Consider the following 24,305-nt stretch of genomic DNA (forward strand, 5'->3'; position numbering starts at 1 on the left):
GTGTGAAAGGCTGAAGTCAAAATAAGGCTAAAATAGGAAGACTGAAAAGCTGTAATCATCAAGACAGTGTGGTATTGGCACAAAAACAGACCCATAGACCAATGGAATAGAAGAGAGACCCCAGAATCAGACCCACAAATGTACGGCCAACTAATCTTTGACAAAGCAGGAAAGAGCATCCAATGGAAAAAAGACAGTCTCTTTAACAAATGGCTCTGGGAGAACTGGACAGCAACATGCAGAAGAATGAAACTAGACCACTTTCTTACATCATTCACAAAAATAAACTCAAATGGATGAAGGACCTGAATGTGAGACAGGAAACCATCAAAACCCTAGAGGAGAAAGCAGGAAAAAACCTCTCTGACCTCAGCCGCAGCAATTTCTTACTTGACACATCTCCAAAGGCAAGGGAATTAAAAGCAAAAATGAACTATTGGTACCTCATGAAGATGAAAAGCTTCTGCACTGCAAAGGAGACAATCAACAAAACTAAAAGGCAACCAACGGAATGGGAAAAGATATTTGCAAATGACATATCAGACAAAGGGCTAGTATCTAAAATCTATAAAGAACTCACCAAACTCCACACCCAAAAAACAAATAATCCAGTGAAAAAATGGGCAGAAGACATGAATAGACACTTTTCCAAAGAAGACATCCAGATGGCCAACAGACACATGAAAAGATGCTCATCATCGCTCCTCATCAGGGAAATACAAATCAAAACCACACTCAGATACCACCTCACGCTGGTCAGAGTGGCTAAAATGAACAAATCAGGAGACTATAGATGCTGACAAGGATGTGGAGAAATGGGAATCCTCTTGCACTGTTGGTGCGAATGCAAACTGGTGCAGCTACTCTGGAAAACAGCATGGAGGTTCCTCAAAAAATTAAAAATAGATCTTCCCTGTGACCCAGCAATAGCACTGCTAGGAATTTACCCAAGGAATATGAGTGTTGATGCTTAGGGGCACTTGTACCCCAATGTTTGTAGCAGCATTTCCAACAATAGCCAAATTATGGAAAGAGCCTAAATGTCCACCACCTGACGAATGGATAAAGAAGACGTGGTTTATATACACAATGGAATACTACTTGGCAATGAGAAAGAATGAAATATGGCCATGTGTAGCAATGCAGATGGAACTGGAGGGTATTATGCTAAGTGAAATGAGTCAGGCAGAGAAGGACAGATACCATATGTTTTCACTCATATGTGGATCCTGAGAAACTGAACAGAAGACCATGGGGTAGGGGAAGGGGGAAAAAAGAGTTACAGAAAGGGAGGGAGGCAAACCACAAGAGACCCTTAAATACTGAGAACAAACTGAGGGTTGATGGGGGTTGGAGGGAGGGGAAAGTGGGTGATGGGCATTGAGGAGGGCACCTGTTGGGATAAGCACTGTGTGTTGTATGGAAACCAATTTGACAAGTTATATTTAATATAAAAAAATCAAACTTTTACATGTTAGATTTGTTCATCCTGAGGGATACCTAGAGTTCTATTCGGAGTCACTAGCTTTGAATATCGCATTTAATGCAGAATAACAGCTGTGGGGGTGTCTGAGTCAGTTAAGCATCTGACTCTTGATTTCGGCATGGGTCATGATCTCACAGTCAGTCATGAGATCGAGCCCTGGATTGGACTATGTGCTGAGTGTGGAGCCTGCTTGGGATTCTCTCTCCCTCTCTCTCTCTGTCTCTCTGCCTCTTCCCCACTCACGCTTTCTCTCTCTCAAAATAAATAAACTTAAAAAGAAAAGAATAACAGCTGTAGATTAATTGTCCTTACTGGCTTGTAAAAACAAATATTAAATATGATGGGAACTAATGTGGCAGTTTTTTCTGCTATTATTTTGTATGGAGAGAGTCATTCCCATTTAATTATTTCTCTACTTTCACACTAAATTTATTTTACTCTCTAACATGCAGCACATGGGGAAAATGTTTGAAATAAATGTTTAAAAAGAGCATAAAAATTAATTTTATCCATTATAGCAGACAAGTCTATAGAAACATTATTTACCTATAATCAATGGTGGAAATGCCAGAAAACAAAAGTTCCATATATAAATGAAGGCTAATAGACATTTTAAATGTATATAACCTTAAATTGCTATTCTAACCAATGTGAAATTTGTAAAAATGAATCTGTGTGGGTCTCTCTGAATAAAATTTTCTGGTGACAACAGGATAAAATAAACCAGTTACCACAGAAATACAAACTAACAAAATTTCTAATAATGATTACATTACAAAGTCAATTAAATTTTATAAGTCTCTTAAAATTTATGTAGGATGTGGGAGTAAAGGTTAATCAACGCTGAGCTCCGATATCATATCGAAGAACAGAGATGCGGTACTGAAGGATAAATACTATGTGTTAGCTGAAAGGAATACCCTGAAAATGTGGTGGCCCCAACAGCAGAGCAAAAGCCCGGTGGCTCCACGACAAAGCTATACTCTTATTACTCATTCTAAACCCTTCTACTCTCGTCACCAAAACAATCTATATCTTGTCTTAACTAAAGCCTGGTACTGCCTTGGACGTACTGCTTCCCCTGAAGTCCTCTCTAATGACAATTACGTATCCTTTTTCATAGGTTGTAATATTTCTTTTTTTTTTTTTAATTTTTTTCAATGTTTATTTATTTTTGAGACAGAGAAAGACAGAGCATGAACAGGGAAGGGTCATATTTATTTTTGAGACAGAAGGAGACAGAATCTGAAACAGGCTCCAGGCTCTGAGCTGTCAGCACAGAGCCCGATGCGAGGCTCGAACTCACAGACCGCGAGACCATGACCTGAGCCGAAGTTGGACGCTTAACCGACTGAGCCACCCAGGCGCCCCATAGGTTGTAATATTTCTAACTACTGGTTACTTTTTTGGGAACGTTTCTCTTCTACTTTGACTTAAAAGCTTAACTTATCTTTTTGCAGCTTATGACTTCTGGCTATGCCAACATACACTTCTCCTTTTCTGCCCCTTTCTTTATATCATCTAGTGACCTCATGGCTATTGACTCATTCACTCAAGTCTTTAGGAGCTAGCTAGGTCTTCTTTTCAATTCTCAATTTTACCATATTTCTATCAGACTTACATATTCATTAAGAAGGTCTAGCCAACTGCTTCATAATTCCAAAACTTATATATCTCTATTTACCTTCACCTTTTACTCTTTTCATCACTCTGTTCTACTTGCTCCAATGGCTATGTCTTAGAATTTTCTAACTAATGAAATAGCTTCACCACACAATCTTGAGTTTCAATGTCATACTCTAAACCTCTCACCCATCCGGTTCCCTAGATTTGCTTTTGTACTAAATGGTATAGTTTTCCAACTTTTTAATTTCTCTACACTCTCCTAGTCTACCAGTTCCTGTCTTGACTTTTCTTCCTTCTTGTCTAGCATTGACATTTACATAAATAACCTTGATTTCTTTCCATTGCTGTTTTTCCAACAGCCCTGTCCATCAAAATTCCCATTCTCCACAAATGCTACAATCTGACTTCTGTACCTACAATTGGATCAGCTCAGTTCTGCTAGAAAAGAACACGCTACTCTCCTTGCTGGTGTCTCTTGGACTTGTCCCTCAGTTGGATCTATGGAACTATTCATCAACCCTTTAATTTGTCCTCCGTCTGCTACTTTTCCTATTTTCTTCAGCAATTCTTCCAAATCTTCAAGTCCAATCTCCAATTCAGCCTCCAAACTTTTATATTCTGCCTCTTATGTGTTTGAGAAAATTATGACCATCAGGTAGTGATGACCACTTCCCACTCCCAATCTAAACACTTACCTATTTTCCTATGTGTCTTTTTTCTGGTTTGAGCCAATCCATCTATGCTTCTGACCCAAACCCCTCCTGCATCTTCAGGGTCCCACTCTAGTATCTGTGCATTTTCAGTACTTTATCTTCAAACACTCCTTCCCTTCAGACCATATATGTGATCAAATCTCAAATCTCTCACTGTCAGGGATCTACTATGGAGACTGTGAAGTCATAAACACACCCAAGATTTACCACAAATGGAAAATAATACGATGGACAATAAGTTAACTCAAGAGAATAGTTCATTTACTGATTAACAGAGTCTTTGATATATATAGAGAGTTCACAGTTTCAGGCCAATGCTTATATTTACATGCAAAGGAGAAATTTGGGGCTATAAAAAAAGAGAACAGAAAATCATTACCTTTTCCTGAGAATAACGTCTGTTTTATTCATCTTAAGAACCCTGGTGATGTTGGGGCGCTTGGATGGCTCAGTCGGTTGAGTGTCTGACTTTGGCTCAGGCCATGATCTCACTGCAGGAGAGTTTGAGCCCCCCATCGGGCTCTGTGCTGACAGCTCATAGCCTGGAGCCTGCTTCAGATTCTGTCTCCCTCTCTCTCTGCCCCTCCTCTACTGTGTTCTCTCTCTCTCTCTCTCTCTCTCTCTCTCTCTCTCTCTCTCTCAAAAATAAATAAACTTAAAAAAAATAAAAGAACCGTGGTGATGTGAAAAATGTATGCAAGAATTTTTTTAAAACAGAGATAAACATTTTAGGGAAAGGTAGCTCTGAAGGAGAAATGGAATAGAAGAAAATATGATGGACAAACTAAACTCTAAACAAAGTATTATCTGCATTTATCACTACTACACTCGTTTATTGAAGAAGCCACATACAGATTCATTTTTTTTTGCAGATAATTTTGAGCATTTTTAAAGGTTTGTGGGGTTTTTTTGTATTTTTTGAGTTTTTCTTTTTCTTTTTTTTTTAAGTAGGTTTCACATCCAGCGTGGAGCTCAACATGGGGCTTGTGCTCACGACTCTGAGCTCAAGAATCAGATGCTTGACCCACTGAGCCACCCAGGCGTCCTATTTTTTTGAGCATTTTTAAAGATATAATTCCAAAATTCATCTTTTTAAAGTATATAATTCACAAATGAACTACTTCAGAGAAATTGACTACTCATTTTTTATGCTATTATCATAATGAGCTCAAAAAGATAAAAATTTTCTACTAAACTAATCTTCATAAGAGATAACAGATTAATTTATGGAAGCGGAAATAGGATTAGGAAGAAATTGACATATTTCAGAAATGAGTTAGCATCAGAATCAATAAGATTTGGTGACTGGAGGCCAGGAATTGTGTTCAATGGAGAAAGACTAGTAAAGAGTGATGTGCAGGTTGCTACTTGGGCAAATGTGAGAACATGGGTACCGAGAACTGGGAAAGAGAGTACAAATGGAAAAGCAGGTCATTCACTTTGGTTGCTTGTTTGGTGAGGGGTGTGATGAATTTAATTTCACATGTTGAGCTTGGTATGTCTCCCGGACAGACAAGAAGATGGACAGAAGAGGACTGGTTGGATCTGGCAGTTGAGTAAGAAAGAGATCTTGGCTGGAGGTATACATTTGGAAGTCACTAACATATAGATGCTACTTGAAGCCATGGAATTGAAGTGCACTGACAAGACAGACTGTGTAGAGTAAAAAAAGGGGGGGGACCCCCAGGATGACATCCTGGAAAATATCAACATAAAAGCATACAGAAAGCTCACAGAAAACACCAAGGTGACCAAAGAGATGAATGCAGAGTTAAAGGAGTGTACAATTACAGAAACTCAGAGAAAAAAGCATTTCAAGAAGAAGAGAATGGGAATGGGGTCAAATTCTAAAAGTCTACACAATAAAATATGAAAACGGTTAAGATTTAGTACCATATATAACTTGAGGCAGTTTCAACAAAAAGTTTCAGAACTCAAAATTATAGTAAAATAGAAGTAGAAAAGCAAAGCCTCAACAAGGAGGCAAAAGTGAGGTTGTCAATTATTATGTATGATATAATGTAGTTCAAGAAATTGACTGGAATTAGATTTTGGCTATGAACTTGAACTTCCTGATAGACTAGGTAAAGAGAACATACAATGGGCTGCACTGTTTTGTTTTCTGTAAAGCAGATATAGCAATTGTTTAGGAGAAATATTCATAGAATTTTAAAAGAAAGTTTTCCATGCACTATTTTTAAAATGGATGAGTGGCCCTGGAGAAAATATCCTCAAAAATGAATTTACAGCTAATGCACAGTAATTCTACCTGGCAGTATCATTTAAGAACTCCCTACGAGCCACTTCTATTTAACATTGTAGTGATGGTCTTAGCCAGGTCAAATAATCAAGAAAAAGAAATAAAAGACATTTAGATTGGAAAGTAAGAAGTAAAACTATCTTCATTCCCAGATGACATGATTTCTTATATAGAATATCCTAAGGAATCACCAAAAATATTTTAGAGCTAATAACTGAAATGCAGCAAGGCTGTAGGATATAAGATCAATATACAAAAATAAATTGAATTTCTACATATTAGCAATGAACAGTACTAGAAGGAAATTAATAAACAATTCCATTTACAGTAGCACCAAAAAATGCTTAGAATAAATTTAACAAAAAAGTGCAAGATGTGTACACTGAAAACTATAAAACATCATTGAAAGAAAGTTAAGAAAACATAAATAAATGGAACATCTCATGCTGATAGATTGCAAGATAATATTTTAAAATGGCAATAGACCCCAAATTAATCCAATTAAACAAATCCTAGTCAATATCTTAACTGCTCCCCCCCCCCCCCCAGTTGACAAGCTGATCTTAAAATTCATTAGGAAATAAAAGCAACAAAAAAGAAAGGATAGATAGCATCATAACCACCTGGGGTATTTGTTTTACAAATGCAAATTCCTGGGCCCCACCCCAACTTACAGAATGAAAATTCTAAGAGTGGTATTTACAAAATTTAAAGTTTCCTTTTCATGCACAATCAATAAACAGAGAAGTTACTGGAGCTTTTAAGATTTCAGTAGTATTAACTAGAAGATAGATAGCTTTAATGAGAAAGAAACAAAACAAAACACAGGACATCAGTAATACATAAGCAGAATGGCACAGTCCATCAGAACGCCATATGGGATGAGTTGGTACTCAAACACACTTCTAGAAAAATGAAAAACTCAGCTTGATCAATGGAGTACTAAATACTGGTCATCTAAATGTTGGAAACATCTGCCAAATGATGGAAACTTATGTTGAGCTGTTTGTTCTACTAGTGTTTGGTTAGTCACAGAACCAATGATCTCTTGAGCTCAAGATAATAAAGGCAAATCATCAATCTAACAGAAGATGCTTACTTTCCTGGTGGCTGTGCACTATGTTCACGTAAACTATGGCAAGGCGTGTCAATCATCCATTCCTCTAACTGACAAGCAAAAAAGCCCAGACCAAGTAGGTAGGTTAATGTGACAGAGTCAGGATGAGAATTCAAGTATTTTATCCTGCTTGCCATTCTAAAAGTTATAAGAACTTTTAGCTAGACAATTTAGATGGCTAAAGTCACTTAAAATCAGCTCTTCATGAATATTTGAATAGATGCCAAACTTTTTCCTTTAACAAATGACCCTACCCCAAAAACATTCTCTTTAAAAAGAGAAATTATAATTCTCCAGCCTTCACAGACATGCCTGAGAAAACTAAAAATTTATAGGGAACAACTTTCTTGAATTTTTTCTTTTGGCTTGTATCCTTAGAACAAAACCTGGAGGAATAGATGAGTCTCATTTGATTGTAAAGTTACCAATATTGTTGGTTTTGATAATATCATACTTTTCAGTATTTGTTTTTTCTATCTTCCATTGCAGATTTACTAAAGATATCCTCCTTTCTGCGCCAAATTCCTTCCTCAAATATGCTTGTGAATTTGTTTAGGTATACTGATGGCATTTTTTTTTTTGGATATGAGCTATCCTTAAATGTTCACTCACACAAGGCTAAGAAAATGATTCACTCTCAGGCTTAGATATTTAGAAATGCTTAATTTCATTTCTATCCCCAGTTTTTAGTATAGTGCTTGAGATGTTTTCTAAATAAGTTTTGGTTGAATAAATGATTTCCCCTTACCTCTGAAAACTTCTTTTTTTCCCCTGAGCCAACGTACCACATATATATGGTATATAATCAGCAAATGTATAGAGATATAAAATTTAGAACATACTCCCATGGATATAGAGTGAGAAAAAATATTTTCAGTGGTTAACATAATTTTGTATTTTCTAGAGTTTACCAAAAAATCATTAATGATATAGGGGCTTAATCAGGCTTACATACATATATGAGTATAAATATCTAAATATGAATATATTTATTAACCAACTTTGAAAAATTTTATATTTATTTTTTTTTTAATTTTTTTTTTCAACGTTTATTTATTTTTGGGACAGAGAGAGCGACAGAGCATGAACGGGGGAGGGGCAGAGAGAGAGGGAGACACAGAATCGGAAACAGGCTCCAGGCTCTGAGCCATCAGCCCAGAGCCCGATGCGGGGCTCGAACTCACGGACCGCGAGATCGTGACCTGGCTGAAGTTGGACGCTTAACCGTCTGCGCCACCCAGGCGCCCCAAAAATTTTATATTTAAATATTTAATGAACCTTTTTGAATTTACTTTTTGCTATTCATTTCCTACTTGTATATTCAGAAAAGACATCCTCTAATGTGACTACTAGACCACAAACAACATAATTCTGTATCATGCAATGATATCTAATTACTGTAATGAAAAGAGCAACTATAATGGATTTGCCTCATTGCAGTCGCTGTGTTAATATTAAGTTCTAACAATGTTATAAATACTTAAACTCTGAAGTCATATTTTTTTCCTGTATAAAACTTGCATTACTGTTTAAAAGGCATAAAATGCCAGTGGTGTATTATGGAATAAGATTATTTCCAATAATGTTGTGTAAGCTCGTACGTTGTTTTTAAACAACCTAGGATTGTGTTCATCAACTTCCAAAACAAAATGTTACTGGGAGTACTCAGACATATTTCCTCGCAATAAACATTGTTCATTTTATTCTAAGAAATGGAAGCAAATTCAAGATCTTACGTTGTAATAATTAGTGACGCCAAATGTTTCCTACAAGTAATTGCAGTTGACATTTTGTGGCACCTTATAGAATATATGTTCCCTAGAGACAGTAGCCTGGCTCCCTTTAGTTTATAGTTTCAGAAGTCTTACATAGTCACTTAAGCTGAGTACGGTGCCTTGACGACTCAGATTGCTAGGAATATGCCATCTTTCCCTTTCTCCTGCAAAATAATGTACTCTTTCCCTAAAGAAAATGATGGAGAAAGTAATATTAAAAATTTAGAATTTAAAGTTAAAATCTTCTCCAAACCCCTGCCCACCAAGCCAGGCATGTTAGACTTTTGGGCTTGTGTGTTCTCCTCTACACAGTATGTAGAAAGAAAAACACAGTAGAGAGCTACATTTTGCTCTGCTTTTGGAGGAAAGGAAACTCTCTGTCTGTATTTAAAAGGAAACCTTGGGAAACTTTTCTCTGTGAACTAATGATGAAATTATCCTATGCCAAACAAGTCTTTTTTTTTTTTTTTTTAAATGTTTATTTATTTTTGAGACAGAGAGAGACAGAGCATGAGCAGAGAAGGGGCAGAGAGAGAGAGGGAGACACAGAATGTGAAGCAGGCTCCAGGCTCTGAGCTGTCAGCACAGAGCCTGACGCGGGGCACAAACTCACAAACTGTGAGATCATGACCTGAGCTGAAGTCGGACGCTTAACCGACTGAGCCACCCAGGCGCCCCAAACAAGTCTTTCTTAACAAACCAGTGTAATTATCAAAAATTAGATAAGTAATGAAGTAGATTTGAAATTACTAGTTTTGACTCAAATCACAACATGCCAAACTTAGGATCCCTCTTCGGTTTAATATCTGTTATACAGGAAATTTCATAGATCACAGATATAATTAAATATACCAATCTGAGACAAAAAGTGAAGTGTCATAGACTAAACCACTGAATTGTATACTGATGGGGTAAAAAACTGCCCCAATTATCTTTCTTATTAATCATGAGTATGTACAAAATGAGACTGCATTTAAATATAATAATGCAAAGTTTGACTTATAACAGGGTGTGTTTATCAAGCCAACCATGTACTAACAAATAAAATTCTGGATTGACAGCTAGAAACCCAAAGTCCTCTAAGATGGACATGATTTGCAATTCTTGGTCTCTGAGAAATGTAATTACAGAAACCTCATCTCCTCAGGCAGAAAAAGGAGGTTTACTGTGTATTTGTGCTGACTTTCAGTACAGCACTGTGAAGATAGCTTCAGACCCACTTGGTGCCTGTGTTATGAAAATGAAAACATGGTTGTTTTTATACCTTGCTGCTTATGTTTCCTCCTTTCTTTCCTGTCCAAAGTTCCTTCTCTGGCAGTTTCTCTAGCTGCCTGAATTTTTAGAGGGACTTAACCCAACGTGTTTGCTTTCTAATAAACCCTGGGCATCTATCCTTTCTTTTCAGAGTATCAAAGAGCACTGCTCCTGATTCGCAACCTTCCTCAGTGTTCAAAACGAGGCTAGAACCCACCAGAAAACTAAGAAGAAGCAAGGGAGCCAGAGACCAAATAAAGCTTACGTTCTACTAGCAAATTTGCCAATCGTTTTAAAAGTTTGTTTCCAGTGTATAATATTTTTTATGAAGTAGGCTAAGTTTTTTCAGGCCCTTCAGAATCTCATTTTAAAAATTTTGACTCTACAAATGGAGAAGATATGCAGCAATTAACGCTAAAGGAACTAAGGGAAATTTACATTTGATTCAGCTGGTCATAAAGAAAATTGAATAAATCAGACCCTCAGAGTTAGTGGATATAAATTAAAGGCTGTTTCATTAGTCAATCTATTTGATAGTAATTTGCAATATATGAATTAGTTGTATTAGAAGCTAAATAGATAAAACACAAGAAAATAAACCAAATGTAAATGGCAAAACAGTCTTTAGAACTAGGACAAAGGGCTACATTACTAATGGGCAGTGTCTACAAAAATAAGCAAATTTTACCTGTCATCATCTTGTGAAAATCGTCTTTGCAAATCCTCTTTATTCCACTGTTCTTTTTCTTTCCCTTGCTCAGGTATATCTTGTGCTTTTTCCTCGTCTCCTGATTCTCTGTTTTTCTCCTTATTACTTGTGTTTGTGATCTCTGTCCCTTTCTCATTCTCATTAAGTCTTTCTTGCTTTACCTCTTCCTCCTCATGAACTATCTCTTCGTGTTTATCCCCTTCTTGCCCTCCCTCTTCTACTCCCTTTGGCCTTTTGAAAGCAACACAAATCGAAGGCATGCAAATAAACACAAACAAGAAAGAAAAAGTCAAGAAAAAAAATGCATATGAAATTAAACAGAAATGTAATGAAAACTACTAAAAACATAAATAAAAATTACATCTTTTAAACACTGAATACTTTTCTTTCCAGTGTATACCAGAAGCAAGCACAGTGTAAGCAACACTTAGTCATAATTGTTTTTATAGCATATTTTCCTGTCCCAAAGTTGCATGGAAAAAGGTGGTGGTCTCCATTATAGAGTTTTTTTCTGATGTAATGGGAGTAAAGAAATAAATTAGCTTAGGTGCCCATCAAATCTATAGGTCAGGTGATAAGTGAGAATTATAGTAACATATGCTACATTTACAAATTTTCTTGAGAGGCTGAGGAATTTCCCATGCCCTCATAATGGTGTCAGGAGAATGGGGGACCATCCTACTAAAAAAGTAATACTCTTATGTATTCTGAATCACGGAAGTATATTCAGCTAGGTAAAAAGCCCTCCAAAATATCATTTTTCATATTCCTTGGAACATTAAAAAATTCAAGTCTTCACTTACCCATCACTTTCATTTCAGTAAAGACAGAATAGTAACAGAATTACTTTCTGAATAGCAAACATGAAAAAAAGAACTAATGATATCATATCAAGTAGCCTAGGAAGAAAAATGTTATATGTTCTATAAAACTTCTCTGTGCCAGTAGTTTGAATATAGACCAAAATATAATACAAAGCGGTATGTTCAGAAGTTCTTCCTGTCTTCATGACACATAGTAACCTTTCGAAGTAAATGATTTTATGTTTACCCAAAGAAAATCAAAGACCTAAAATATGTTGAAAAGAATTTCCTGCCAAAATCCCCTTACTCACCTGATTTTCTTGTTTCCTCTTGGCCGTTCTGATTGGACGGACATGTAGCTTGTGCTACTGAAACGAGAAGCACTACTAGTCCTGGAAACCGCGGATATATCACTTACATCACTGTCCGAAGATTTAGTGGAAATATTATCTGCCCCTCTATGAGGATCCCATCCTGATCGGTACTGTTAACACAGATTGACAAACACGCAGAGGTTGTCAGTATTACTGCACAAGGCAATTATTAGTTTCTCCTACTTCAGCACTTTAATTGTCCACAGAGGATACTGCAAAACCCCACTCAGTGGCATAGAAAACAAAAGTGAATGGCAATTATCCTAAAAGAAAAATTCAATTTATATGAAACCCTTGTTTTTAGCAAAGGCAATTAGAGCATTTTCACCCCCTCCCCCCCCAATGAAGGCCATTAAAACAGTTTCACAATAGCAATGGCCCCGGGGAAGAACATTTAGGTGAAATCTGGGAAATAAACATAAGGAAGCAGAATTGTTTTATTCTGTACAAAATTTGGAAAAAAAAAAAAGTGTGATAAGGTTGCCATTGTAACTTATAAAGACCAATTTTAGTAGCCATCAATGTTCTCTGAAATCCATTATGCTTCACTGAAAACCTAGAGATAATGTAAAATCTAATTATTAAAACACTAACTTTTGAACGGAAAGCCAAGAAAAAAGAGAGTTGAATTTTTGGGTGGTTGCTGGAATTTTGATGAATCCTAGAAATACTAGAAAAGTCATTATTATTTACAATAGTTCAAACTTCCTGGAATTGAAATAACCGAATAGTTATCTGACCCAGCCAGCATGCAGGGTGTTATGGGTGTTCAAATATTCTGGTAAGTTGAAAACCATCATAAATGCTTTATGTTAATGACATTTGGGGTGTAAAAAAGAATAGACTTTGGAGTCTGGAAAACCTGGAGTGAGAAAAACTCTTACTAGCTAGGTAAACTTGAGCAAATTATTTAATCTTTAAAAGTCTGTTTATAAAATAACAGGGATAATATCTTCCTTTTGGGGTTTTGAAAATTAGAAATAATGCATGTCTGCTATCTAATAATATAAATAAATACAGTATTATAGCTGTATCATTACTAACTGATGGCTATTAATGGGTTAAGAGACTATCTGCTAATAGAGTTTTCTTTATTTATATGTACTTCAAACATAATGTTGAAACATCCTTATTTGGTCAGTTTTGCAATGGAGATTATTCTAAGCATAGATACTAGCAAATTTCACAAAGCCTTAGAAAGATGATTATCTTATATAAACAATTTACTGTGATTTGAAGAATCTTTACCTAATAAACCATCCTGTAAGAATAACAATTCACTGCAAATATTAGAGAGATATAAACATTCTGGCTAAGATAAATTGAATGGCAATAGGGTATAGTATAAACATTAAATCAGATTCAAATGATCTGGATTCTTTTCCCCCCAGTATCTCTCTGTGTCTAGTTATATATTTTTGAGTTAATAACTGATCCTTTTCTTCAAATGTAAAATAAGGGAATTATTTTTAAGGCTCCATAAAATTTTAATAACCAAATCCTTAATCTAGAAATATACATTCAAATTAGGTGAGATATTGGCCTTTCTTAGTCCCTTTTAACTTCCCACTTTGTTGGATAAACTCTCACGTATCAAAAAACATATACACTTAAGTTCTGCAAAACTTGCTGCCTTGTTTTCAGGAAGTATCTGTGTAAATAGAAACCTCATGTTGATTTTAAAGGTAATTACTTATTTACAGTGAATTTATTTGGAGAACATTTGGTCCACGATATCTTTTTCAAACTGAAGCCACATTAAAATAGTAAAAACAATTTAATTTAAGTGACAGTGTTTTCAGCCATTGTGTAGAATAACATTTCAATGGGTGGATCCAACATTATCTAAGTTAGCCAGTGCACACAAAAATGTACTGAAAGCAGATGAAAAACCCTAAATTTTAACTCTAGGAGGTGGTGAGAAATAATAAGGTACTAAGAGCACACGCTTTGGAGTGAGACTGAATTGTTGATCTGAATTTTGGCCTCACAAATTATTAAGTTTGTAATCTTGGGCCAATTGCTTCTGTAAGTCCCAGTTCTGTATGTGTTAAAATACAGACCGCTGTACCCATTTCCTAGGTTTGCTGCAAGGATTAAGATAATGTATATAAAAAACACTTGGCACAATATCAACATAGAACAAGTGTTTAATAAATGACAAATGATGATGACGATGATGGTGATGATGATTAGATAGTAGTTGAATACTGTTTCAGTATCATTCCAGGTACATCTTCACTGAAAAAAATATTGGGTAGAACCAACAATCAATATATTATTTTAAGGCTGCTCTAAGCTACAATAAGAATATAATCATTTCTACATATGTTCAAGAGATTCATTTCAGAACATATGTTTATAAAAAAATTTAAATACTAAAGCAAACTTTTCCACTGACTCCTAGTATGTCCTCAGGTCTCACCTTCCCCATTTGACCAGCTTCATCCACATCCCATGATCTTACCAACGACTGCTGATTCCCAACTACAGGATGAGAAATAGCTTTATCTCGGCAGGAAATACATGACACTTCTTGACTGACACAGAAGATGCCACATTTTTAATATTTGTTTCTAGCACTTCATTTTGATATCCGAAGCCGACTTGTTCCTGTGTATCCCCTGTCTCCCTGATTGGTTCTTGTCTGATTGCTATGCCTTCATTTCTGAAACCTACATTTTACTTGACTTTTGTATTTCACTAGTTAGGATTCTGACTTTGCACACTCTAACCTTTGTCTTTTTAAGTTGTCATGACTTTTGCTTCTGTTGCTATGATTCATAGGTGCATACAGGTCAGCCTAAGGCTTAAGAATTTGGTTAAAAAAAACCACGTGGGGTACATTGCACGTATGTTTGGTTAAGACCTCTTAGATAATCTAGTTTGCTCAGCTAAAATTTTGGAAATGAAAAATTTAGGGAAAGATAAGTTTCCACATACTATATTATAGTTTTATGCTTTTATAGAATTCAACATACTACTTCATGTTAAAGGGGTACATGTGTGTATGTGTGTGTTCATGTCTAATTTCATACTCTTTACTAGAATATAAGCTCCTGAAGGCCAGGATAATATCTTCCTTATTCTTGTAACTCTTTTCGCACCTAAGAGTCAAAGATTTAATTTAATTTAAACTCTATGCCTTAGTTTTCATACCAGTAAGATAAGGATAAATCCCTTTGTAAGGATTTTTGTGAGGAGGAAGAGACATGATATGTTTAAAATACTCAGTAGTGCACTTAGCACATAGCAACTGCTCATTTCCAGTGCCTAAGCAGAAAGTCATTAAATAAAAAGACACTGAATGGAAAAGTTTATATAAAGAAAGTATGCAAATTAGTCAAAGCTCTAGTTTGATGATGATTCTACTACCTTCTCAAGGCTTGCATTAAGTGCATTTCTCTGTCTACTTCTAAGCAACTGATATGTTTACCTTTGGGGTAGGGCTCAAGTTTCCATTACAAATTTACATATGATAAACAGAATGAGAAATACAGAAAGTGAGAAATAATGGGAAAAATATTTTTATAAATAAAACTTCAGAAGAACATATTTTGAATATACTTAGAATATAATATCTTCATATATACATACAACTCCAAAACCCCCCAGAAATCAAAGTAATAAATGACCTAATACTAGAGTTAACTTTTAAAACAATTCATTTTTTAAAACAATTTCCTAACTGTATTTTTTCTTTTCCTAAAGTATGGTAAACAAAAGTTTATAGTTTAACAGTGAGATAGAAGCAGCTAAATTATTATTGTACCAAGGTAGTTATGAATGCAAATAAGTTCACTTATTTAGAAAATGGTTGGTGTTGTCTTGGCACTATACAATAAAAAATGTTTTCAACGATTAGCATGTATTAGTTTACAGCTGACAGATGAACAATGGATGATATGCTCACCATTCTCTTTAATGGAACGAAAACAAAGAAGATTTATTGCATAGGATTATACAATCTCAGCTGAAAATTGTGCCCTGATTGGGATCATTAAAATCTTGGAAGAGACTAAGGAAGCTTTTCCCGACAGCATTTTGATGTTTTGTACATTACTATTAAGCACATCATGAACCAGAAAAATTTACAGGAAACTATTATTCTTCAGGATGTTCCAGACTCTAAAGAGTTCCTAAGTGGCCTAGAAAAGTTAATGTCCTCCCTATTTATCTAACATTAGTGGAAAGTAATAGCATATCATCATAGCTCTATTAAAAGGAAAGTTATTATTAAAATTTTAGAATAATATTCTTGAGAAAAAAGTAAATTCAAATTTCTAAAATAAGATTTTCGTTTTTCCAGTATACTTATTGGAAGCTCTTAGATTAGGTAATTTCCTAGTTTGATTTCTCTAACAGCCATTTCACCAACTCATGTTATTTGAGCTTTGTACGTGAACTTCTTGCACAAAACACAGGGGTGGGATTATGAGTTCCTTTGAACATTGCTTGTTACCAGAAAACTGCCATGTTGTCTAAAAATCTAGTGCAAGGATTGGTTATTGCAAAATACCAGGCACTAAAAAGTCCAAGTTTGAAGAAAAAATGTTTTATGTCATCAAGAAATAGTTGGAGGAATATTCATATCACATTCAGAGTAGATCATAAGATTGGGAAAAAATAGGGCAAACAAAATCTTTGGAACACAGAGAAGCTGAAGTTCTGGACAGGGCTCTTGACACCAGTCTTGGGGGCTAGAGGAGACAAGAACAGAGCATGGGGAGTCTTCGCCCTGTGGTCAATAAAATAATCATGTCAGCAAGATGATGCTATCCTTTGCGCTAACCGATTTTTATAGGATTTCAGATCATAATTCAAAGAGAGTCCTGTTGTTTCTTGATAAGTACCACAACTGCAGGGACTCTCCCTGTGAGGAGCTACTTCCAGATAATTTTCCTTTTATCCTAGCTAAGGCTCTTATTGGTGCTTGATTTGAATGTTGCACTGTGTAAAAATCTATTAGAGATAATTTTGTGTAGATAGGACTCCTCAAGAGGGTATTGCATGATAAGGTCTTCACTTGAGAGGGAGAAGGAAGTGAGGAAAAGCTACAGAAAATTGAAGGCTAATTTAAGATTCAGCCTTGTAAATAATATTCTGCAAATGAAATTCCCACTAGAAAACTCTTCCTTAATTCCTTCAAGGAGAATTAGTTACTGCCCTGTGTGTTCATAAGCTACTTTCCTCATGCTTTTCTCACAGTTTTATCACGTGTGTATCTCTCCCCCCCCCCCCACACACACATAATGATCTACCTATCTATCTTGCTAGATTTAAAATCTCTGAGGATAATAACTGTCTTAATATTTTAGTATGTATTCCCATTATCTAGATCCTTGCCTGGCATATAGTAGCAACTCAATAAATGTTTAATGAGTAAAAATGAATGGAATGGTTGTTTTATCTGGACTGTATCCTAGAGTATTATCTCCAGTATGAAGCATCAAGTTAGAGTATAAAATACTGTGGTAATAGCTGAATAGAGTTTAGTCACCTGACCCTTTTATTCTCCATGGTGGGTATAGGCAGTGGTGCACTGACATATGGTTAACAACCAGGTATCCAAGAGTTCTGATTTACAGAGTTTGCTCATTTCTGAGGAACAAATACTCCCACTATGGCTGCTTTCAAGTTACTAAGTTACCAAGTGCAGATTTGGTGTATACTACCAAGCATGGGATTTAGAAATACATGCATTGTTTGTATGATTCCCTGAGATTAATCTGGAGACAATGAGTGAGGGGCAATAAGATGTCCTATCTGTAAAATTACTCATCCAGGGAAATCTTGTGAAAGATGGAACAGCAAAAAGAGCTTAAGGGAAAAAACTGTAATAATAAAAAGAATAGCCATTAGCCTATAAGCCAAAACATACCAAGGAGCCAACTGTCTTTTGGTCTCAGGAAAACTTGTAAGCTTAATAATTTTTCCTGGAGAATTTGTAGAGAAGGAATTATAGCTAGTAGTCAATTATGACTCTCTTAATTTAGAGCTCTGGGGGAGCTCTGTATCTATTAGCAATCAGCTGATCTCATCACCTGTTATTTATTTCCATTAACTTCTCATAAGTTTTAGAAATGGAAATGCCAGTTCTGCAATGAAATTCCAGGTTTACAGATCTCAGGTAGCTACAGAACTCATGTTTTTGCCCTTAACAAATGCATTTATCACTTTCTTCCTCAGAAGAAATCTACTCTACTGTTTACTGAAATTGTTCTTAAAAACAAACAAAACGATCAATAATATCCTAATTTACCAGCTGGTAGTGTCTTTAGTTTTCTTCTTGCTTGATTTTGCTGTCACATCTAGTATTATTGAAGCCCTCTATCCTTCTGAAATGTTTCCATAAATGTCTTCTCAGATACCGTCACTCATGGTTTCTCACCAGTCACCCTCACTATTCCTTCTTAATCTCCTTTGCCAGCTTCACATTCCCTGACCTGATTTTAAATTATATTTTCCCCAAATTTTGATTGTTAGCCTTTTCTTTTCACTATGAATATCTCCCCCCAGGATGATCCAATGCATTATCTATGCATTTTCACTACCACGTAATGACTAATAAATCCTTATCATCTGCTCTCACTCATCTCCCAAGCTTCAGACCTGTATTTCCAGTTATTTCCAGGGCATCGTGCATATGCTGTTTTGCACGTACATCAAATTCATGTGGCCAAAACCAAATTTATTCTCTTTCACCCCAAACCAACTATTCATGTATCTCCAATCTCCTATAATAGGCTCAATATTGAACTAAAACATAGAAAATGTGTAAGTTATCTTTGACTTCTCCTTTTTCGATATTGTCCACTCTAATTGGTCAAGAAATATCACTTACTAATTTTACGGTAACAAATATCTGGATATTTAGCTATTAGGAGTATACGAATGGGTTTCTGGCCTTTCATGTAGGTAACTCAAGTCTACCACACCTATATATTGGTCTCAGTTGCTGCTGAAAGCCTACCAATATTCTTTCTCTTTTTTTGTTCTTTACTAAAAGAATCCAGATTTATTTCAGTAGTCCAACAACGAGAACAAAAACAAACAACTTCATTTTCCAGGATTCCCTGTAGCTAGGGTGATCATTTGACTTGGGTCTCGTCACTGTGAGGTAAGCAGGAACCAGGGACTGGGGTTGGAAAGAGCTACTACTTTTCTGGTTACAGTGGGCTGACTCAGCTGGGGTGGCCATTTGCTTTTCCCTCTTTGCTTTTTTTTTTTCTGATTAGAGATTAAACATGGGCAGAGGGGTGCAGCAGTCATTCTGTGACAGCGAGCATGAATGTCCTATGCTAAGAACAGGGAACGGGAAGTTTGGCTCCTTAAACAGCAGTATCAGCCATGGGCTGCTGTTTGGATTTCTTCAGATTCTCTTGTCAGGCTTTTTTTTGTTACAAACATGTGAATGGTATACCATTCGTTTTGTTCCGTGTCAGTAAAAATATTTTCAGACTTGATGGAAATGACTAAAGGAACATTCTTTCACTAACAATATTGAGATAATCTATGATGCCTGAAAATCTATCATCTGATTTTGATGATGAGAAGCAACGTATCATAATGGCCATGAGCTATAGAGTTGAAATACACTGATGTGCAACTGCTCTCCCACTTACTGGTAGCTATGTAATCTTGGGCAAGTCTCTTAACTTCTCTGAGCCTGCTGTGAGCTTTAAATGAGATCACAGGTCTTGACACATAGTAAATATTTACCATGATAATAATGAGGCATAGTCTGTGATGAAATTAAAGAGGCTCTAGAGTATAATTCAGTTTTCATCAACATTTGGCTATCATCTCAAACATTTTGCCTTGACTTATAAAAAAAAAAAAACTTGAAAAGAGCTGTGAAGTCTTATTATAAATAAGTCCCCAATTCCATATCTCATTTAAAAAATAAGGTATTGTCCTTTGACACCAGGTTGGCTTATTTTACGTAACGTAGGAAAACACCAAACCTGACTTGGAAATTCATGTTTTTTATTCTTGAAACTATTAACCTGGGTTAGTTTTTGTAATTGTGCTTATACTTGGCATCAAGGAAAGTTAAACCAGGGAATGTAACAATCCGTGACCATAACACCAATAATTATTAAAATGTGGATAGTTTTTATGGTTTACAAAGAACTTTCAAATATTTTCTATATTGCTTCCTTAGTCATCTATTGATTTAGATATATCCACATAAAGTAAATGGGTTTTCTTTCTTTTTCAATAACTTTAATGAGTTGTATATTTATTTGTATGCCCTTTATTTATTCAGTAATATCTCAAACAAATATCACCTGAAATTTCTGCTTCAATTAAGAATATTCTCAAAGTCTGTGTTCCCACACTGTTATATAAATAACAATACCCCATTTTGATATATATAATATTTCATGTATATCCAAGCTGACAGAGAGTAGAACAGAATGCCTGCTGTTAGTGCAAACCAACAAGCCCAGACTTTTCCAAAAGAGAGAAGAGTCAGTGTTAAAGCACTTATACCAGCATTGTGACTAAATGCTTTTCCAAACCCTTGGATGAGAAACCTTTAAGATCTAGCTAGAATTAAGAAATATCATAAAGAAATGCTCCTTAGCCACAAGCATCCCTGATACTTGGTCCTTTGTAAATATTTTTAAATATCCCATGGCTTATTTTTGTAATTTTGAGAGAATATTTATATTGTTTATTAGGATATAAGGTGGAGATATTATAGATATTGAGTGGCAAGCTAGCATCCCCAAAGCTGCAACAGAAATAAAACATGAGAACATAGCATTAGGACAAAGGTCCTGAGAATGTGAAGCAGGCAGAAACATGACAAAAATGAATGGACTAGGGATATGGAGAAGGCTCCTTTCCAAATAATAATACCTTAGAAAGCATAGAGTAACTCAAGGCACTTGTATCTAAGAAGATCAGGGCTAAATAATAGCCCGAATAACCACGAAGTGCTGAGAAACTTGAAAGGATGTGAGCATCGCCCTGACTTACCAAATTCAGGAATAGGGCAGATATAATTACATTCTGTTGAAAATCTGTAAGAGGCCCACTACTCTGATTCCTTGTGTTAGAAGATACAGCAGCATTAGTTGGGTTTGCATTAAGACCATTTGGGATGAAGGCAACAGTCAAAACATGGTGAGGAATAACATTTACGTCTTGCTTAGACTAGAGCAGTAGCCTCTGAATAGGACTTCTGTCGCTAATCTCCCTTATAAATGCATCTTAAGATGCACTAGAATTAATATCTGTTCATATTGGTGACTTCTTCAAATACCTTCAAAGCCCATGGTTATAATGAAGAACATTCTAGATTTTTAACCGAGTGATCCAAAGCGCTCTGTAACCTAGTCCCTGTCAGCTTATCCATCCTTATCTCCTAATATGTACCGCGATTTGTGTATTTCCATTCTAAGGAACTACTAATTATTCCTTAAACATACAGCTTGTGCTCACATGCGTCTGCAACTTTGCTTCAGCTCTTCCTCTGCCTGACATGTCCTCCACCTCATGGATTATTCTATAATGTATTCCCAGGTTTCTCCAAGCCAAATGAGCATTTCTCTCCTAATGCTTCCTTTGCATGGCTAAGTTTTATTATATCAGATAACACAGCCTATTTTGTAAGAGCATCACTTATGTGCTTGTGTTTCCCTCATTCAATTATGAACTCCTAGATCGGAAGGATTTAGCCTGCTTGCCTCTTTCCTTCCATCCATCCCTCCTTCCTTTGTTTCCTTTCATCCTCTCTTCTTTTTTCATTTCTCCCTCTCTTTCTCCCTTCCTTCCTCCATTCACTCAGTCCTTCATTTGATTGCTATTCAATTGATTGTTTTTCTGGAAACTTTTTTCTTCTTTTAACGTTGCAGAACCAGATGCCAGAATTACAGCTGACCAGCTTCAGAGAATTATCAGGCATGCAGTTCTGAGTTTTGAGGGAGCTACCAAACGTCCCCTGAGATTACAAAATATGTTCAGACACACAAGGGGACTTGCATAGAGCCACTCTTTGTTTAAGAAAAAAGCCCAGGAAAGTTATTTGATGCTGACACATACTTTTAATTATTCACTCATCACTGAGTTATTAAAAAGAAATCACAGTATTTTAAAGTTGAAAGTGACCTCTAAGAGGATATAATCTAGCTTCTTAATTTTGAGGATGAGAAAATTAAAAAACAGTGTCGTGACTAAGTTTATGCAACTTGTTACTAGTGAGGTCTTTCTATGTCTTTCCATTAAAAAATGTGTTAACTATAATTTCATGTTCAATGGGATACCAGGCAAGCATATAGAGAACCTAAGTCATTTCTTTTTTAAATAGTCACAGTTTGGGGCGCCTGGGTGGCGCAGTCGGTTGAGCGTCCGACTTCAGCCAGGTCACAATCTCGCGGTCCGGGAGTTCGAGCCCCACGTCAGGCTCTGGGCTGATGGCTCAGAGCCTGGAGCCTGTTTCTGATTCTGTGTCTCCCTCTCTCTCTGCCCCTCCCCCATTCATGCTCTGTCTCTCTCTGTCCCAAAAATAAATAAAAACGTTGAAAAAAAATAAAAAAAAATAGTCACAGTTTGAAGTATATATTTTAAAATAAAGACTTTCTTCATTTTCTGAAATTTTTAAAACTCTACCTAAAATGACATGTATAACCAGAATACAAAAACTGTATAAAAATAACAATACAACACTACTTGTAACTATACAACACTACTTGTAGCTATAACTGGATAGATCTTAAACAAACAAAACTTTAAAATAATTAGAAAAAACAGTAGCTTGCAAACTAATAAAAAGATAAAGATTTCTATGTCCTATGGAAATAACCCCTTTACATTCCATTTAAAATCAGGTCATCTTTTGGGGTGGGGCACAAAATGGTAATGGGCTTAAGAAGCAACATGTTCTTCATGTTGCAACATGACTGGACCTTGAAGACTGTTAGCTTTGCTGTGAGTATGCCTAGTCATGAAAATGACCTGAAAAGGGCCAATCTTAAAATCACAGCCATTTCTTTGTTAGTCAGGAAGCTGTATTCAACTAATAAATTTTTGCTCACCCATGAGAATGAAGTTCACTGTAAGGTTTTTCTATTACCCCTGTGTCACATGTATAATAAATAATAAAAATAACAACCATTACTGGGTGCTCCCATGTGCCAAGCTAAGTTCTGTACCCTTTTACACACACTATTTCTACCTCTTGAAGTTATCACCAGGAAAAAGTTCTTTCTCTTATAGGTTAGCTCTATTATTTTCAGACTAAAGTATTTATTTTGCAATCTTTGAAACTGATGAAATAGAAATAATCAAAATTCCATATTTAGGAAAACATTAGTACATTTATTTTGCTAATAAATAATATCCCTTCAACTGAAAAAAAAATTACAACTAATTTTTTGTGTGTTTTATATTATTACATAATAAAGCCGTAGACATGTTCAATTAGCCAAATTGAACTGAAATTATAGGTGTAGATAGCTCCATGCTCCCTTAGTTGACTGACTGCCTAATTGACTAAAGGTTTTGAATTGAGGGTCAATTCAAACCTAGTTGTCCAATATTTCATGTGAAGTAATAGGCAAAGATATTACACATATAAATTTATTCTCTAAATCATATTATGCCATAAGTTAATTTAAAAATATAGAGATTCAATCTTTTTTTTTTTTTTTAATTTTTTTTTTCAACGTTTATTTATTTTTGGGACAGAGAGAGACAGAGCATGAACGGGGGAGGGGCAGAGAGAGAGGGAGACACAGAATCGGAAACAGGCTCCAGGCTCTGAGCCATCAGGCCAGAGCCTGACGCGGGGCTCGAACTCACGGACAGCAAGATCGTGACCTGGCTGAAGTCGGACGCTTAACCGACTGCACCACCCAGGCGCCCCTATAGAGATTCAATCTTTTGTGAGAATATATCTAATAGAGAATCCGACACTGATCAGAGATTACTGAATCAATTAGATGAAGGAAATGAACTATAGAATGTCTACTTCAAACCTAATTTAAAATATTAGGCCATGAAATTAAATGGTTTTATTAATTAATAATGAGGTTGCCTAAAAACCAAATGTTAATACATAGTGTTTTTCAATGCAGCCTTCAAAGTACCAAGTAGCACTTTATAGATTACAAAGTCCCTCAATTTTTACACATAAAAAAGCTGGGCTGTGAAGAACTATTGGGTAGTTTCTTTTT

General features: G+C 35.7%; 1 protein-coding gene across 49 annotated transcripts in view; it reads right to left on the reverse strand.

The window, feature by feature from the left end:
- RIMS2 (regulating synaptic membrane exocytosis 2) overlaps positions 1 to 24,305 on the reverse strand; it is a 614,335-nt gene that overhangs the window by 122,702 nt on the left and 467,328 nt on the right. For 20 of the 49 annotated variants that reach the window (XM_086695417.1, XM_086695410.1, XM_086695406.1 and 17 more), the window contains 2 exons: positions 12,055 to 12,227; positions 10,920 to 11,171 (listed from right to left, as the gene is read on the reverse strand). The exons of 12 other annotated variants lie outside the window; for them this stretch is intronic. In XM_086695417.1, coding sequence (XP_086551543.1) covers positions 10,920 to 11,171; positions 12,055 to 12,227 — 425 coding nt within the window. The remainder of the gene's footprint in view (positions 1 to 10,919; positions 11,172 to 12,054; positions 12,228 to 24,305) is intronic. 17 more of the 49 variants (XM_086695440.1, XM_086695424.1, XM_086695420.1 and 14 more) reach the window with 1 other exon arrangement.

This window comes from Puma concolor, chromosome F2 (genome assembly GCF_028749965.1).
Source record: "Puma concolor isolate L17-30 chromosome F2, mPumCon1.1.hap2, whole genome shotgun sequence".
Lineage (NCBI taxonomy): Eukaryota > Metazoa > Chordata > Mammalia > Carnivora > Felidae > Puma > Puma concolor.